Source organism: Sceloporus undulatus, chromosome 2, assembly GCF_019175285.1.
Source record: "Sceloporus undulatus isolate JIND9_A2432 ecotype Alabama chromosome 2, SceUnd_v1.1, whole genome shotgun sequence".
Taxonomy (NCBI): domain Eukaryota; kingdom Metazoa; phylum Chordata; class Lepidosauria; order Squamata; family Phrynosomatidae; genus Sceloporus; species Sceloporus undulatus.
This window is the reverse complement of record NC_056523.1, coordinates 296937618-296948587: the sequence shown is the minus strand read 5'-3', so window position 1 is coordinate 296948587 and position 10970 is coordinate 296937618. Positions and strand designations below refer to the sequence as shown.

The 10970-nt window shown below is 39.2% G+C and overlaps 1 protein-coding gene across 2 annotated transcripts; it reads right to left on the bottom strand.

Annotated features, from left to right (window-relative positions):
* Positions 1-800: 800 nt before the first annotated feature.
* DIMT1 (DIM1 rRNA methyltransferase and ribosome maturation factor) lies at positions 801-9719 on the bottom strand. 2 transcript variants are annotated; one of them, XM_042455148.1, is made up of 12 exons: positions 9569-9719; positions 9368-9447; positions 8893-8979; positions 7839-7900; positions 7658-7751; positions 7501-7550; positions 6101-6224; positions 5893-5985; positions 4465-4529; positions 3117-3180; positions 2884-2990; positions 801-1509 (listed from the first exon to the last, which is right to left on the bottom strand). In XM_042455148.1, the coding sequence occupies exons 1-12, from the start codon at positions 9627-9629 to the stop codon at positions 1467-1469; spliced, it is 930 nt and encodes a 309-aa protein (XP_042311082.1). In that variant the 5' UTR covers positions 9630-9719; the 3' UTR covers positions 801-1466. The 2 variants fall into 2 exon arrangements, with proteins under 2 accessions (XP_042311082.1, XP_042311083.1); XM_042455149.1 differs by lacking the exon at positions 9368-9447 and having other exon boundaries at positions 9496-9632.
* Between the last annotated feature and the right edge of the window lie 1251 nt (positions 9720-10970).

Here is a 10970-nt window from a genome sequence, read left to right as displayed (position 1 = left end):
ATACATCAGAAGTGACATGATATTACTTCCAGCTGCCCTTTGGCCTGATTTTCAATCATTTCCCCCTCTTTTGTGTGTGTTTTTGGGGAACTGCAGGATTAGGGAAGAAAAATGCAGCATTTTATGCCTGTTTCGGGATGAAAAAAATTGGTCATTAAAAAAAAAAACATTTTAGGGGTTGAGTGGGAAGCTGGAGTGGCCTTCTGAGTAGTCCCCAAAGCCACATTCAAGGGAGCCAAGGGCCACATAAATCCTGTGGGCTGCATTTTGCCCATCCCTGAACTATAGGAACATAACTGGTCTACTTAAACACATGTAAGTTGAATTTACGCTGATGTAAGCCACTTGCAAGATGCCAGCTAAGCTTACTCTCCTACTACTGAAGTGCTCTTAATAATTATTGCAAGTATTAATAATTGAAGACAAAAGGGTTTGATAGAAAATTATTGTTGCAGGAAACATTAAAACTACATGATTAAAATCTAAAAGGTCAGGTTTAGCAGCTGAAAAAGTTTCCATCTCAGATCCATGTATTCTTCAAAATTAACAATATTAATACCTATTTGGCTTGTACTATTAAACATAAAGAGCACGGTGCAGTGGTTTGAGTGTTGGACTACAATTCTGGAGACCAGGGTTCAATTCTGAGCTCAGCCATGAAACCCACTGGGTGACCTTGAGCAATTCATATGCTCTCAATGGCAAACCTCTGAACAAATCTTGCCAAGAAAACTCCATGATAGGTTCACTTTAGGGTCATCTTAAGTTGGAAACGACTTGAAGGCACATAGCAACATTAATCATAGAACAAATGTTAATATTTAATAATATTAAATATAAAACAAGGCAACCAAAAAGTGACATTTCAAAAGAGGCTGAACAAGGCTTTTTGAGGTATGTACTCTCCATCAGTTCTTCTAAATCAGGGGTGAAGAACATGTGGCCCTCCAGATGTGGTTGGACAGCAATTACCTTCAGGCCTAGCCAGCTCTGCCAATGGTGAGGGATAATGGCAATTGCAGTCCAACTACATTGGGAGGGATTGTCATTCCCCACCTTGCTCTGAAAGAAGTGTGACAATAGCTGATTTTTATGATCAGGAATCTGTTTCACATAATCTGGTTATTTTAAACATCTGAATGTGCAAGGTCAGAATAATTTATATTCTCTGGATGGTAGAGCAGAACAATCCACAGATGCTGGCGAAACATCAGGAATAAACTCTTATAGAACATGGCCACATAGCCCGAAAAACCCACAAAAAACAATCCACTTAGAGGTTATGCCCCATGTGCCTGTTGGCTGGTACATGAAGAATAACACAAGTAAATGGTTTGCTCCTCTTGCCATCCAACAATGAATATTCACTGTAAATATCAACCTCTCATTCTTTATGAATGAAATTATAGCGCTATTTTGTTTATAAAACATTATTCTCTTAATCATCTTCGATTTCATTCTTCCTTTCAGGAAAAGTGGATGCCTTTTGAATTGAAGCCATGCAGGACACTGAAAAACAAAAATATTCAGTTCTCATTAAGCTAATATTTCATGTGGAATAATAATGTCATCTTCAAATAGTCCTGAGCAATTTTGTCTTTAGGGCTTTTTTTTTTTTTTTTTGGTCTCACGTGCTTCTCCTTGAAGAAAATAATTCTGGGCAGCTTCTTCCTGCTTTTGTAGTCTAGTTCAGTGAGCCCTTGGTATCAGCTGGGACTTGGTTACAGGTTCTCCCAAAAATAACAAAATCCGTGGATGCTCAAGTCTCATTATATACAATGAGATAGTACAATGGTGTCCTTATATAAAATATCAAAATCAAGGTTTGCTTTTTGGATTTTTTTTTTAATTTCAAGCCATGAATAGTTGAATCTCTGGATGCAGAATCCATGTGGATGGCCAACTTTGGTCAATTAGCCTGAAGCCTGCTCTGTCTGGACAAGCCACTCAGCAGTAAGTACATGGATGTAGCTATCATCTCCACTCTTCAAAGAGGCAATGTTCCACAAAAGCTGCTAGTGGTGCCCATTTGAAGAACTGGAAAAATGGAAAACACTGAGCTTTTTAGACTTCAAGAAGCAGGAAAGGACCACTCACAATGTCAACCTTTTACTTGAAGGTTGAGAGGGAGCACACATTTATTCTCTCCAACAGTAAAATCTGTGTAACCCAGTTTTATGGTCAGGACAAGATGCCCACCATTCTTACAGCCAAAAGCACAAACTACTAGCAGCATATAAAGAGAAATATGTGTATAGCTTCCCACAGAACACCTTCACAAATACTAATGTACTCTCACCAATCGGACTACTGTATCTTGACAGCATCCTTGGAATCAGAAGAGATTTGAAAAGAGATATAATTATGTTCCAATATTTGAGGACGTATATAGAAGATGGAGCAAGTCTGTTCCTCTACTGCTCCACAGACTAGAATGTGAGCCAATTGTATAATCAAATTACAAGAAAAGAGAGTCTACCTAAGCATTAGGAAGAACTTTTTAACAGTAAGAAATAACAACAGTAAGATTGCTTTGGAAAGTGGTGATCTCCTTCTTTGGAGGTCTTTAAAGAGAGGTTGGATGACTATCTGTCAAGAGTGCTTTAGTTGCGTTGTGTAGCATGGAATTGCACTGGTTGGCTCTTTTGCAGTTCCCTGCAATCCTGTGATTCTATTATACATGCAGTAGTGAATAGTGTTTGCCATACTGCACAGGGGATACCACCAACTGTTAATGTACTGCATAGAGTGCAAAATGCAGTTGTGTCTTTGACACCATACATAATCTTCACATCTATTCTTGCTTTCATTTGGGAACAGAGACCTCTTACTGAGTCAGAGCATGCAAAGACTTTGAACTTGAAAAAATGCATTTAGTTTCACCTGATGAAATCATCAATATCCATTACTCGTGCACGTTTGTCTGAGTAACCAGTGTCTTTTAGTATTTCGTGAATGAGATTTCCAATGTTGAAATTTTCAGGAATTTCCTGCCAACATAGAACACAAAGGAGAGAATTTACCTTATGTGGTACTTATCATGTAAGAAGCAACTCAAAGTTTTTAATAAAGGCTTTTCCAAAAACCAAACAGGAACAAAAATTGGAAATATTTACCAAATTATTCTGTGAACAATGAATTCGGTAATTTTGTTCCAACAACTGTTTCACAGCATTTGAACTGAAATGGGTAAAAATAAGAAAAGTTATACATAACTGTAGAGTCAGCCTTTCATTTTTGGGGCAAAAATGTTAATACAGAATTTCCTTTTGCATTTTTCTCCAACTTATCATTTCTATGTGTTCAGAGAAGGCATATAAAACTAAATAAAATAGGCACTTTCCAACTACCAGAGACTTATGGCAACTTTTATATTTCTATTTCTCCATTAGATGGCTTGACCTCATTAGAATAACAAAACAAATTACACTTACATGCCTCTCCTTGAAACAGGGATTACTAATGCTTATATAAATGTAGATGGAATTATCTATCTCAGAACATCTAAGTGGGGTCCTAGCATCAACTGTGATTTCAAAGTGACCACCTCAAAGTCTGAGCCATTCCAATGCAAAATGCAGACAGGAAGATAACTAGTGGAGTGTTTAAGCTTCACTGAAAGTTTGAAATATATAATTCTAGAAAACCACAAGAAACTGCTGTCCACAATCCTGTTTGCTATCTTGTCAGTGTCAACTAGGCAATAATAAAACGATGCAAAACAAAATCAGATTGAATTAATAAATATTTCAATAATAAATAATGCTAAAAGATAAAGAAATTTTTATTCATTTCCTTAGTTTTGTTTAACTGTAAGACATGGCATCATAGCAGCCTTGACAGAAGCAAATGAGGAAGGCTCCACCTGTTTTAGGCTCCCAACATGATGAACTCGGCTTGCTTGCCAACTGATGTATGTGCTGCCCTGCTCTTCAGGGTCCTATGCCAAAGAAGTGATCAATCATCAGAAAAACAATTGGTCCAAAGCATAGGGAGGTCAGAGGCAGCATGAGGAATTATTAGCTATCTTTTCTTTAGTGAAATATACAATGCCTGTTCTCATAGCTGTAGATGCTATTAAAAGATAGAAATCACAGAAGCATTAATGCATATGCATCTTTTTTGCCTTTAGTCACACAACAAATGCTCACTGCTTTCTTCATTTGCCATGACAATGCCTGAGTATGGTCTTAGATCTCTTCTTCAATAGTGAGCTGGTGTTTAGAAAACGGGTGCACCGCCTTCTCCCTTTCTTCTCTTCTCTTTGCCCATGGGCAAAGGAAAGACAGGACAATTTAGCAATGACCACTGACTCTAAGATCAAGGAGAATAAACACCCCATGCAAACACCAACTGTCTAAACAATCCAGCATGATAAGCAACTCATCAAAGAAAAGCAGTTGGCTGTAAGATAAAAAGTGAAAGCCCAGCTGCAAACCAAATGCTGTGATATTAATAACTTACTTAAAAACTGCAGCGAGTGTCTTGTTTTTCCTGACAAAGACTATCCTTAGCAGGCCATCCCATTCCTACATAAATATATAAAACATTTGTTTCAAACCATGAATACTTTGCTGTAAAACTGATGGCAGCATTTATATAGACTGTCGGTCCTTAGCAAGACTCTTCCCACTTCTTACTCATTATTTTCTTATTTAAGCATTTCAAATACTTCCTCTATTTTCCTCTTCTTCGATATGCTTGTTTTAATCTTCCACATGTACCTAGACTGCCACTCCATTCAAAACATGACTAATTTCTAGAAGAGAAAATCCACATCAGTTTTTAAAATTTTTCTCAAATTTGTGTGTTTATTGAATGTATATCCCTTTGTTCTCCTGAGATGGGCTTACAATCACCAAAAATATACCTTCAAACATGCATAATCAGAGATACAATTCATAAGTCTCTTTTCATGGACACAGGGCCAAAATAGACCAGCAAAAAAAGACTGCATTGGGGTGGCGTGGGGTGATGGTGTACGCAGGCACATGTCCTGATGCTGCCCCCAAGCCGCCCTGCTGACCACATAGTGGGTGGCATCATGGCATTTTTGCAGCATGGTGTTTATGTGCACCATGCCGCAGAAATGCCAGAAAGCCGCTGCCACATGAGAAACAGTGCCTTTTTTCCTCCCCCAAAAGGAATGGCATTTTGCCCCTTCCGTTTGGGCTGGAAAAATGCCAGATTGGGGCCACGGCATGCATTTGCTGTGGTCCTGATCCAGCATTCATAGGGGCAGTGTAGAGCCATCCCTTTACAGCTGTCTGTTTCAGCCCTGAGCTTCACACACACTGAGACCAACAAATAAGATAGTTTGATGAGAAAAAGGGAAGTGAACTTCGGCGTCTTCCTTCATGCAAACTATCAGTCTTCAGCTTCAACGTCATCATTGTAACTTTTGAACCAAAATCAGTTACTTTTACGGTAAGCAAGACATTAATCTTTAGCTCTTCTCTTAACTAATGGTTAAATATGCTTTGCTCAAATATTCTCCAAACCAACCAGTGCCATAAAACACACAAATACACTGACAGTTTCCACACAAAATCTTTTAAACAAGTGATACTTGATGTGTCAAGTGTTAGATAGCCCCCCCCCCATTGACATTGCAAGAAATATTGTCACCATTGCTTAATTCTAAGTTATACAAGGAATGAGGAACATAGGGCCCTCCATTTGTTTTTGTTGGGACTGCAACCTCATCATCCCTTGCCATTAGCCGTGATTACAAGACTGGTGGGAGTACAAGAACATGTGGAATACTATATGTTTCTCATTTCTATTTTCTTCCGTGGAAGATGTATAGAATAAGGTGACACTTGTGAGTGAATACTGCACACTTGCTTAAATTGTTTTCATGGATTTTATGTCAACTGTGACAAGTCTCACCTGAAAGTTGATTGGCGGTGGAGGGTTCTTTGGTTCTATCCTCACAACACTGGATTCAACTTTGGGTGGTGGCTTAAAATTGTTTTTTCCAACCTGTTAATAATCATAACGTTAATTCTTTTTTACACTTTGGTAATAACGTGCTCTGCCCTAGGCTTTACATCTGAAATTCTACAACCTCACTTCAGTTATCTGTTGTTTCACTTACTTTCATCAGATGGTCAACACGAGCTAATAACTGAGTATTAACAGAGAGCCTGCAATACAGAGGAGAGCCAGGTTTTGCAACCAAACGAAGAGCAAATTCTCTTTGGAACATTAGTACTGCACACCTAGAAATTAAAAATGAGATACAGGTTTGAGTCACATTAACTCGAAGCAGGACTTTTCCAGACAGGCTAACACAACCACTTATTCATCACTTTCCCACATGGTTCTAAAAATTTACGGATATTCTACAGATGCCTCGGTTAGATTACACCATTCAACAATACAGAGTAATTTAGTACACGTGCTTATGGATATTAAGAGGATATAGCCAATAAAAAATGCAATATAAGATCTGCTGAATTCCTTTTGGAAGCCATTTTATTTACTAATGTCCTGCCTCCTCATTATAAGAGGAACAAGAAAAGAAACAAGATGGAGTAAGATGCTGAAGACAAGAGATTCATTTGGCCATGTCTTTAAGCTGCTAACTTTATGTCTTTTTCAGCTATCAGAGGTATATTCCTGACATAATCATTTATATTGTATTAAATGTCTAAATTTGGTTTCTGAAACACACACACACACACACATATATTACTATTGTTGTTATTTTTCTTTAAATTAGACTCCAACTTATGGTAACTCTGCCTCAAGGTTTTCTTGCCAAGATTTATTCAGAAGAGGTTTACCATTGCCTTCTTCTTAGGCTGAGAGAGTATGACTTGCTCGAGGTCACCAAATCACTTTCCATGACTGAGTGGGGATTCAAAAGCCTGTCTCATGGAGTTCTGTCCAGTACTCAAACTACTATAACACATTGGTTCTCCTTGTATTTTATATTTTTACATTTTTTCCCTGAAATTCTCCCCAAACAGTATTATTTCAAAGAGCAAGGAGAAGCCCCTAAATCCCTATAAATATTTGCAGATGGAAGTAAATGAAAATTCATTTTATAGAGGAAGGGGGGGGGTTGATGGATTTATCAATAACTTTTGTTCTTTGATCTACAGACTTTTCATGGAAAATGCCAAGTGATAAGGCAGTAAGAACAGTAAGCAAGTTTTTAGGCGAGCCCTCCTTGTGTGATCCAAACAAATCAGTCTTCTTGCAGTAATGCAAAATCACAATGTTTGGCTCTTCATATTTTAAGAGGAATAAGCAACTATTTTTAGAAGAGCCCTCCTTGTGTGATCCACATACCGACACACTGCTTTCATCATAAAAGAAATTAAACATAACTTCTAGTTTGAAAAAAAAACAAAGCATTTTTAGAATTCTAGCATGAAATATGGCTAATCATTTGTTTTCCAGATCAAGTGTCCATTGGTACTAATTAGTGCTACTGAACTATTTGCAAAAGCACCTAAAAGATTAGAAACTGTACATTTTTGTACATACCGAAAGAAAGGCCGGTGCAACAATAGCTTAAAAACAAAGGGTGAAGAAATCTGGAGGGAAAAATGAGATAGAGAAAATTAATTTCCCAGGAACTTTACCACTGTAAACTAGATGTTATATTAGCCCTGTTTTCTAACAGTGTTGGTTTTGCACTTACTTTATAAGGTAAATTAGCAACACAAGCATCAAAAAATGGTAGGTCACTTTTCAGTACATCTCCAATCTTTATTTCAAGTTTGTTAGCCAAAGGCCTGGAAAAAAACCCACAATTCTCACATTAGTACATTTCAGACAAATCTTAGTCTTATGACATTTTTTTTCCTGTTAAGCACACTTACGTGCCCTGCACTCTCTTCTGAAGTTCACCAGCAAGTTTTATGTCAACCTCACAAGCAACTACCTGAAAGAAACCAGGTACAAATGAATTTATATATGCTTCATATACAATGTAGTAGTGAACAACTGCTATGAAATCAATTTGTTTATTAAATTTTGGGGGGGATAATGATGCTGCATGTATCCGGTTCTCACCACGGAATTAACTATGATATATTTTAGCTGTTTAAAAATAATATATGACAAGACATAACATTATGCAGAAAAATAACAAGAAGCAAATGTTGGTTTAGAAAGATGTACAAGGCAAATATTGACTTGGAGATAGAGGATCATATGCAACCTTGTCTGACTGGACTTTCCAGCTCTCTCCTTCTCCTGCCCTATAGTTCCCTGCACATCCTTAAATTTTGGGGGGGAAGGATCCTGCAACCCTCTGGAGATGAAGGGGGAAAGGGAGGCTGCAAAGGTCAGACAGAAGTCCTCTTCACTGATAGATGTCATTCTGTTGGAGGATAGATACAACTGGATATTTTGCACAGAGTCCAATTTCAACTTTTTGTATTACCGTAGTACAGTACCATTTTAACAACAGGTATGTCACACACCTTACCACACAACAATACTTGTATGTCTTCTTGGTGGAAAAGCTATAGGCAGCAAGTCCGACAGTAGACCCATTGAAATCAATGGCCCTTAAAGGAACTGCGACTAACAAGTCACATTTATTTCAGTCTGAGTCTATTCTAGGTAGGCATAACTGCATTTAGGCTGTGCTTATTCAGAAAACATGTTCTGGCATGCTAAGCATGATTTGAATCTTAACCTGAAGATATTCAAATGGAGAAACAAACTGGGAAAGAGTATTATATAATTGGCATATATTATATATTTGGCAAAATACATTCCCCCAAGTTCTCATTTCCTTCTGTCCCTTGCAAGGAAACAATTTTATTTCATTTGTCTCTTCCTAACTCTCCATGCTGAAGGGGGGAAAAAGACAAAATACGTATCTTGCTTATCATTTTCTAGCAGATTGGGTTGTTGTTGTTTTACCTTTTTCACCTTTTCCAACATTTTTACTGTCATGTTACCAGTGCCAGGCCCAACCTCCAGAACAACATCTGTAGGATACAAGGAAGCCTAAAAAAGAATAAAATTAAGAGTTGAATATTAACAGCAATAAGTTAGCACTTGATAGAATCCGAATGGTGATCATATACTGCATTAATGTAATATATTCTATGCACTAATACTATCTCTGTCCCTGATCCAAATACAAAATGATTGGAACACAGCTGAGTGCTATTTCACATGCTCTTTAATAGTTTCCCTTAAGTCGTTTATTTTTCCTCTCTAGATGTATTTCTTTTGGTAAAGAATTCTTGGTGTTTTGCAATACAATCCCATTCATTTCTGCTTAGATGTATCCATGCAAGTGGACAACGACTATCTCTACTTCAGCTATTTTACATTCACTTTACTTTCCAGACAAGTTCTTTTACCTAATGTAACTGTGATTATCACCTACCTTTTCTATAATGCTGTTGACAATCAGAGGATTTTTCAAGATGTGTTGACCCAATCCTGTGTTGAACCTGATGCCAGATACTGAAGGCAAAACAGCACAACAGGAAGAGTTAATTGCATTGAACTAACCATAGACAGCTTGGGTGGGTACTTGAGCCAGAAAGAGTTAAAGCGGTGCCAGGTCCCCCCAGAAGCCGCCCACCTGGTCCTTTCCCTTCTCGCCTCCGCTGCCCAGAACGGGGTCCCGCCTTGACTTTAGGCATCTCGTCTTCCGACCCAGAAGGAGACTGCAGAGAAAGGCCACATGGCGGGGGCGGAGCCTGCTCCCCGCGCAAAGGCCGCCGGGAAAGGTAGTTCCTCTGCCCACTCCTTGAGTGCAAATCAGCTTCCTTAGGACTACAATTCCCAGAGGAAGAAGAGAGGAAAGCGATAGAACTCGTTACTCTCTCAGGTCACTAGTGCGCAGGGCAGAAATAATCCAGTCCCAGCACGCTTTTTTTGACTGTCCTGGCTCAAGGCTAAGGAATCCTGGGAACTGTAGTTTTGTGGGACATTCAGCCTTCTCTGTTACAGAGAGCTCTGATGCCACAATAAACTACGTTTCCTAGGATTCTCTAGCACTCAGCCAGGGCAGTTAAAGCAGTGTCAAACTAGATTATTTCTGCAGTGCGGATGCATCACCTGTTGCAAGGGATGGGATTTTTCACCCCTTGGTGTTGTGGTTTGAGAGTTGGACTTGGCTATGGAGTTGTTGTTTGTTGTTGTATGCGTCCAAGTCATTTTTGACTTATGGCGACCCTAAGGGTAAGGTATATGTAATTTGAAAAGGAATCCCCCTGAATGCACTCAGTCCTTTGTTTGCAGACTGCCTCTATTTGTTTTTGTTGCATGCCTTCAAGTCGTTTCTGACTCATAGCGACCCTGTCACAGGGTTTTCTTGCCTTGATTTGTTCGGAGGGGGTTTGCCATTGCCTTCACCTGAGGCTGAGAGAGTGTGACTTGCCCAAGGCCACCCAGTGGGTTTCATGGCCATGTAGCAATGTATGAGAACACCCCAAATCCCCAATGCCAAAATGCCCAAAGCTTTCAAACCTCCACTGGCTTCTTCATCAGAGAAAGGTATTGAAAATCAGACTGGAGGGGAAATGAGGATGGTCCAAAACACACTGCAGAAATAATCCAGTTTGAGTCCGCTTTCACTGCTTGGGAATTCTGGGAACTGTGCTTTTAAAGTGAGACACTGAGCCTTCAATCTCTACCAGAGAGCTCTGGTGCCCTGATCAATCAAAACCCCCAGGGTTCCCTGGCACTGAGCCAGGGCAGTTAAAGCGGCCTCAAACTGGGAAAATCAAGGGAGCTGAGCCTTTGCCAAAGACACCAAACACCTGAGTGGCTTCCAGCGTTATTTTGCGATGCTCCTTATTCTGGCATTTCAGAATCTCCTTCTCCCAGTCTCCTCTTCCTCTCTTGTCCGAAGAACAGTCCATCAATGACAAGCTGGAGCAGCTCGGGAGCATCTGATAAATGATCAAACTGTTTTAAAACTTACAAGCGGCTGCGGGTTTGTTTTGTTTGTTTTGAAGTGCTAAGGAATCCTGGGAGGG